Source organism: Neophocaena asiaeorientalis, unplaced genomic scaffold (assembly GCF_003031525.2).
Source record: "Neophocaena asiaeorientalis asiaeorientalis breed wild unplaced genomic scaffold, Neophocaena_asiaeorientalis_V1.1 scaffold309, whole genome shotgun sequence".
In the NCBI taxonomy this organism is placed as follows: Eukaryota; Metazoa; Chordata; class Mammalia; order Artiodactyla; family Phocoenidae; genus Neophocaena; species Neophocaena asiaeorientalis.
The window spans coordinates 680,673-688,687 of NW_020173199.1; the positions used below are offsets into that span (position 1 = coordinate 680,673).

Below are 8,015 nucleotides of genomic sequence, written 5' to 3' on the forward strand. Positions count from 1 at the left end.
TTTGCACTTTTTGACTGATGTGTGAGAATATTAATATTACCACTTGCTTATTAGCACATATGTTTAAATTTCTGGAGAAACCACTAGTTTGATATATATAAAAAAAAATATAAATATATTATATATATATATAAAAAATATATATATTACAAACCAAGAATGGGTAGAAAAAAGAAGGAAACTGACAATTAAAGCAATAAAGGACAGAGAGAAAGAAAAGAAGATACAGAACAAGTGGGACAAATATAAAGCCCAAAATAAGGTAGCTGAAATTAATCCATACACATTGATAATCATATTAAATGTACGTAGACCGATCTTGTTAATTAAAAGACAAATATTGACACAGTAGATAAAAAGCAAAAGTCATAGAAAGTTGTTCTCAAAACTAATTTATAATGTAAAGACAGATGATAGAGCAAATATAAAAATGAGATAAAGTATAATTTTTAAATAGTAACCCCCAAAAAGCCGGTGTAGCTCTACTAGTATTAAGATAGCCATAGAATAATAAAGTATTAAATTAATATATAAATATATTCACACACACACTTAAGTAACATAGCTTCAAAATATGTAAGGGAACAACTGACAGAAAAACAACGAAATATTTACAATCCACTATTAGAGTTGGAGAATTAAACATACCACCTTTGGTAACATCAAGTAGTACACTCTATTCCTTCCCCTCCATCAAAAAAAAGATCAAAACAGGAAGAATACAGAAGCTCTGAACCACACAGTTAACAAAGTTGAGCTAATAGATATACCTTGACTGTACAATATATGTTCTTATAAGAATACTGTATCCAGTCATAAAGTGATTCTAGCAAATGGAAAGTATTGGTATCAAATAGATACATGCTTCCAGAGCACAATGCAATTAAAGTGGATATTAGCAAATAAAAAATAAGAAACATCACAGAGAATGGAAAGGAATTAGAGAAATATGAGTTTAGGGGGAAAAAAAGATTGGTGCTATGTACAGGCCTTAACACCCATCAATAGTGAGCTATCTGGAGAAATGTTTCCTTTCTATTTTCACTTATGACAGAATAACTGGTTGCAGTTGCCTTTTCCCTGCAAACGTTTGGTGTGTCAGTTTCTTTTTCAATGACTTTACGAAACCTCTGGCTTGACCTTAGCTGGGGCAAGGAAGGTTCTTGTGAGAGGGTGAGGTCAGGCAGCACGAAGCTCCCCTTCACTGAAGCTTCCATTTTAGCCTCAGGGGGGTCAGCTCCCCCTGTATGACAGAGAAGTCAGCCAAGTCTGTCTTCTGAGCCTGATACCACTTACTTCTCAGAGCTTTACGGCTTCCTACTTCTATTTTCAGCACTTTCTTTTCCCTAGGCACTCTGGGACCTTCAGTTAGCAGGGAAAATAATGATAAAGTCACTCATAAAGAACTGTCCTCTCTTATGAGGCCACTTAGGGGTAATCAACAAACAGCCAAACTAAGGAATAGTGACATATAAGGGAGCAGTGGGAAAGGTTAGGGTGGTGAGAACGGGGAATGGTTGCTGAGTCCCTCCGGTTGTACTCAGGCCCCTGTTTAGTGTGCTCAGATACAGCTGGGCTGGTTCTTCATTTTCTCACGGATGTTAGAAAGTTTGTCAACATTAGAAAGAGCGCGTGTGCCTATTATAGAAGGAGAAGGAGGGAGAAACATAGGCATGAGAGTGATATGCAGCTCTTTTATTTGTTGAGAGTATACCTGCAGAGAGTTCAGTAAAACCCTTAAGACCACTCCCTGTTCCACTTCCTATCTTAGGGCTGAAATATTATACGAAACAGTCTAAGTCTAAAGGTATAATGCATCTGAGGCCGAGTGAATTCATTCTTCTAAGAGAGAATTTGAATTGTCAGTATTCATTTGGTCATGCTGTGCTTTCATGTATAACTTTAAAATGCTTTAATGGGAGAAGTATCTCTTTATATACCCACTTTCCCTCTCCAAGAAGCCTTTCTCCAAAACCCACTAGTCTCAGGAAGTTTGAGGACAGGTGTTAGAACACTAGGAACTTGAATTTTCTAACATCACAAAACTAGTCACTGGTAAAGTAGTATAATATTTGTCTACACTATGTTCTTTGGTTCTTTAAGGGCTATGGCTTGTGGCTTGTAAGTTCTCCAACTAATGAAGATAACACCTTAGGTCCCTTATATTTCTGCTGTACAGCAAAGTGATTCAGTTATACATATATATATATTCTTTTTCATTATGGTTTATCCCAGGATACTGAATATAGTTCCCCTTGCTATACAGTAGGACCTTGTTGTTCATCCATTCTATATATAATAGTTTGCACCTGCTAATCCCAAACTCCCAATCCTTCCCTCCCCCTTGGCAACCACAAGTCTGTTCTCTATGTCTGTGAGTCTGTTTCTGTTTCATAGATATGTTCATTTGTGTCATATTTTAGATTCCACACATAAGTTGTATCGTATGGTATTTGTCTTTCTCTTTCTGACTTACTTCACTTAGTATGATAATCTCTAGATCCATCCGTGTTGCTGCAAATGGCATTATTTCATTCTTTTTAATGACTAATATTCCACTGGATATACGTACCACATCTTTATCCATTCATCTGTTGATGGACATTTAAGTTGTTTCCATGTCTTGGCTGTTGTAAATAATGCTGCTATGAACATAGGGGTGCATGTATCTTTTTGAATTATCGTTTTGTCTGGGTATATGCCCGGGAGTGGGACTGCTGAATCACATGGCAACCCTATTCAACTATGCTAAAAATCTTAATGTCACCCTCGATTATATTCTCTTTCATCTCCATTGATCCAATTACTAAGTTTTCAACTTTACCTTCGATATTGTTCTTATATTGGTCATTCCTTCTCCATTCTTATTCTCATTTCCTAGTTTCAAGAAATCTTCTTTTGTCTGAATATCATCTCTACAGCCTCCTAAATCATTATATCACTGTAGCTTTGCCTTCCAAATCTGTTCTGCTTCATAGGACTTAACAGTTCTGGTACACAGCACACAGTATAGTGTTTCACACAGCATTACTTACATAAAACCACACAGGCACTTTTCCTATTGTACTCACCACATTGCAAGCTATCTACCTATTTATCACTCCCACTCCACCCCTACCAAGACAGTGGTACACTCATTAAGGGGGAGCCATGCTTTATTTATCTTTGTATCCCTAGTGCCTACCTCCACGGCTGGCGTGTGATATGGCCGTTCCAAGTATTAAGCAGGAAGATGCTCAGCACAATCTTCACCTACGTGCTTTCTGAGCTTCTCTAACTTTATTCTCCCCACCCTCTCTTCTAAAGGGATAAGACCATGGTGTATGTTTCTATTTACATATCACCAAAACTACTTCACATGTAGGACATGCTTAATAACTAGTTACAGAATGAATCAATGAAGGAATGAATGAATGACTATGTTTAGAGACACAATCACAGATACAATTTAGAAGTAGTTCAGAAACCCCAATAATTCAAAACATACTTTCTTTTAAGCCTTTAGCTTGGTTAGAAAATATATTCCCATCTAAATGTGAGCAATTCATAAAATATTTTACACATGTTAAATTCTTATTGAATTTATTCAGTAAGGTTTTAATTTTTTATACCACTTAAAAATGGCTTAACCTTAAGAGCACTAAAGGCATTTTGTATAATTTTAGAGGATATAGTAGAGTTTGCATAAAAAACTCGGAGATTTATCTAGCATATTTTTAATGATATAACAACATATTTTGACAGTTTTAAAGACATATTTTAGAAATAAAGCCTTACAATTTTTTTATCATAATATTTTGAAATGGAAAAATTAGAAAGAGAATTATAAATTGTTTGTAATTTTCAAGGATATAATAAATGTTTTTTTTTCATAATAAATGTTTAAACTACCAGCTTGGTTTAATTTAGCTACATTTTCAAAGACTATTTCAAAAGACTAATGAAAACTTAAGCACAACTTCATTAATTAATTTATACTGACTTAAAAGGAAGATTCTAAAATATTGCCAAGAATATGAAAGGTTTTTTTTTCTTTTCAGTCTTCACACTCTCTTATGGTAACATTTAATAGTCCTTCTGGTATTCTTAGCTCATTTAAGTAGTGTGATGAACATTACTATTACTTGCCAGATGCTTAGTGTCTGGAGAAAAGAATGCAGTTTCAAGACTTCTTTTCCATCGGATTCAGTACTTTATATTTTACCAAAAGGTCAAAGCTATATAGAATAAAAATTATGTAACAAAATCTCTCCTTTCGCTTTTACGTGAAATCAATATGTAGTATAACAGAGATAGAATCCAGTGGCATTTCGAATGGGAAACTAAGATCAATGTAGATCATTTTAATTTTAAATTCCATTAATATTAAACAGCCAGTTGTTATGTAATATAATCCCTTCACAATGATAACCAACTATCTTCACATAATTGTTTTCTATCTAAGGGCAGCAGTTTTACACAATAAGAAATCTAATCCAATATAAATGTAGCATGATAGGTTTCATATATGAACCAGAAGTGTTCAATGGATTTTGAAAATTAATGTAAATTCTTATGTGTGTATGTGAATAGGTATGCTTGTGTATTCATAGCTTTCCATATTTAGTAGTGCTAATTTTCAGAGTTTCAAAAAAGTAACAAGAGAAAATGAGTCACACATTTGACTTCCAGAAACATCTGAACTTGCTACTTATGAGATCTTTAATTCTTGAAAATTTGTGGGAGTATTTATTTTCGTTAAAATAAATTCACCTGGATTTCATAGCTAAATGGACTAAAGTCTTAGATTAGTAATAGTTTACTGAGGTAGATCGTTTCTGGAAAGTAATTAAACAAAGTGGTTTCTACTCTGTAGTTTTAAATACACACGGAAATGCATTTCAGGATTCTGCCACACTCAATCCTTTAGTACAATCTTCATTTTCTTCTTGATTCAGAGGAAAATGTATTATCTACTTAGTTGTTCTAGGGCTGAGATATAGCCCCATATCTCAAAAATACCTGAGGGTAGCCAACTCATCCCAGTTTGCCTAAGAATTTCCAAATAAAATAAAAATCCTATGTCCCAGGAAATCCCTTAGCCCTAGACAAACCTACTGAGAGACGAACCAAACTTTGAGATAAAGAGCCTTACCTTAACATCATTGGTGTTCATTCTTGTTCCTTCCTTTCCCACAAAAATATCATCAATATCCACGAGAATGTACCTGTCCAAGGACAATGTGAGCCTCTTCCCTGACAAGAAGGAAACAGCATCTATGAAGATGAGCTTATGCAACCAAAAATTCAAGTTGCTGCCAAAAAGAACTCTGTGAATTCCATCATGGAGCCCCAGGTCGTGTATGACAGTGGCATAAAAAGCACCTTTAGGGATGGGAGGAGAAAGGTTTTCTGGGGTCTTTACTTTGGCAAATATTACTGGTTGGTAGGCTGAGTGATTAATCTGGAAAATGGTCCAGTCAGTTCCAGGTAAAGAACCTTTTTCAAGCTTAGAAGATTTGGTCACATGAAGCAATGGAGAATGAGGATTAATACAACAATCTTTTACTGCAAGGTTTCCATATACAGAAAAAGGGAAACCTTTCAACTGAAAACTCTGTAGGCTCTTCTCACTAGTTTTGTGGAATCCAATGACACCCACACCATATTCAACACAGTATTTATCTAAAAGGCTTCGATTCCAAGAGTCCATATTTATATACTTTAAAATATTCTCATAAATAATGAGAATGTATTTGCCTTTAGTTTTTTCTATAAGTGCTGGGAGATCCCCTTTTCCAGGAGCAATTTCAATGTGATACTGGAATCTGCTAGATTCTAGAATCATAACGATGTCTTGACCGAGTGATGAGTACTGGCTCTCCACAAACACCAGGACTGTGGGTTCTGTCCTTGAGGCATCAGAAAGCTTCCTTGTCTTCACTTCCATCAGCCTGTATGGTAGGTGCTGGAAGTCCCCACAGTCTACTTCTGAAGCCATCTCAGACAGTTCATTTTCCTGTTTGTAGCCACTGTACAGGTAGTAAGCAGAAATAATAATGCTCACCATACAGAACGTGGCGAGCAGAATCACCGTCCTTTGAAAGTGTCTGTGCAGCTTCATGATAAAACTCATGTTGTATATACTTCCCTCAGACTGTTCCAATAGAGGTACCATAAAAAAATAAAAGAAGAAAAGAAAAGATGATGTTTCAGACACTTTTCCAGCCTCAATCAATAGTTTATGTCACCATTGCAGCACATTTGTGTCACTTGATCAGGACTCACAGAAAATATAATCTGAAAAGTAGAATAAAATGCAATAGAATATCAAACATTCAGTCTGCAGCATTAAAATGAGCAAGTTTTTATCCTTGTGACTGGCACAAGTGGCAACCTGTGAGGCACATGAACTGGTGTTTGGTAAGTAAGAAAACCTCTTTCCTTCTCCCAGATCTGAATGAGGACATGGGAGGGGCACAAAGAGGGAAAGGCTTCCACTGAACAGAGGTCTCTATCCCTAGTATAGAAAAGACGTTGGACTAACAAGGAATTGCCTCTTACTCCTTGAGCTTTGCATCAAATTCTGTAGATCATACAGACCTAAGATCACAGAGAGGTCACCTCAGCCATACATTGCCATATCATGTAATATAGGCTCAAACTATTTGTTTGTAACTGCATACACTGAAAATTCATAAAAGTTTGGATATATTTCATTAAATGCTACTATTACGACAACAGTTTCTGCTTTTTAGAAAAAGTTCAGTAATTATATAAAAAAACTACCATAAAAGTGTTTTTAAAAAACATAATGAAAACAACTGCAACTTCATAAAACACTCTGTTATGCTATAATTTCAAATCCTTTTCAAGTTTCAGAAACCTTGGAAAAATTTAGTAACTTTTGAAAAATAATAAGAAAGAAACATGGGTGCTTTTTAGATTAGAAGTTATTAGAGTCTTACGGTCCTGGCACTTTTCATGGAAATATCATGGAATATAAAAAAATTTAAGAAAGGTATTATTATTGTCCATAAGGCAGGCTGAAAGCTAGCTGAAGACAGCTGAAAGTGCTAGTGGAGAACATCGTAGTTGACGTTCTTCACAAGATTAGGGTTTATTACACTTCTGTCTCATGTTGTCACTTTGGTCCTGGTAACTTCTAAGTAAAATGATAAGGTTAGAATAAATGATCACCAAGAACATTCTGGCTCTAAAATTCTGTGATATTCACCTCTGAAATAAGCAATGAGCAATATTTTGAATAATATATATTTATCTTTATGAAGAATATAATATTCTGGAATGTAACTGCAGGATATTTATAGGATAAATATCTTATTTAAATTATATATTGTGCTTTATTCATTCAAATATTTAGGGAATCTATATCATTCATTCAAATATTTATGGGATAATTATCTTTCTATTTAAAATATAAATGTTCAGCAGAGTGAATTTCTTTAAAGGAAACAAAATTATAAGGTAGAGACAGTGACTAGAATGCAAACAATAACGTATGGGTTGTTGATTAGAGACAAATGACTGGCACAGGATGAGAGAAGACAGATACCATGGCAAGTGGGGGAGTCTGCAATGTGTCAGGGGTTGGATTTGGGCAGAGCCTTGAAGGATGAGGGTAAAATGAATAGGCATCTGAGACGGAGGTAATTTTACAGAGGCAGGTGTGAGTATAATACTGGGCAAGGGACACTCTGATGAAGAGTTGAAGGAAAGAGTGAGGAACAGCTAAAAAATAAACTGAATAAAATATGGGTAACTCAGATTATAGAGAGATTAGATAGCATAGAAGTTCATTGTTGAGAAAGCCTGTAGGGAGCCATTAAACTTTCCTGATTTGGGAAATAACACGATAAGGGTGAGATTTTGCAGGGTGGGGGGGAGTGAATTAATCAAGAATGTGGAGTATATCCCAGAGCAGTGTTAGAGTCAACTCTGGCAAAAGCCAGTATAGGCTTCTTTCTCACAGTCCAATCACGGACTGTTAATGCTCACACAGCAGACAGAATGTG

At 35.3% G+C, this 8,015-nt stretch overlaps 1 protein-coding gene across 1 annotated transcript in view; it reads right to left on the reverse strand.

Moving 5' to 3' along the window:
- Positions 1–6,157, reverse strand: part of LOC112399504 (bifunctional heparan sulfate N-deacetylase/N-sulfotransferase 3) — a 136,081-nt gene extending 129,924 nt beyond the window's left edge. The window contains exon 1 of the mRNA XM_024744706.1: positions 5,135–6,157. Coding sequence (XP_024600474.1) covers positions 5,135–6,157 — 1,023 coding nt within the window. The remainder of the gene's footprint in view (positions 1–5,134) is intronic.
- Positions 6,158–8,015: the final 1,858 nt, after the last annotated feature.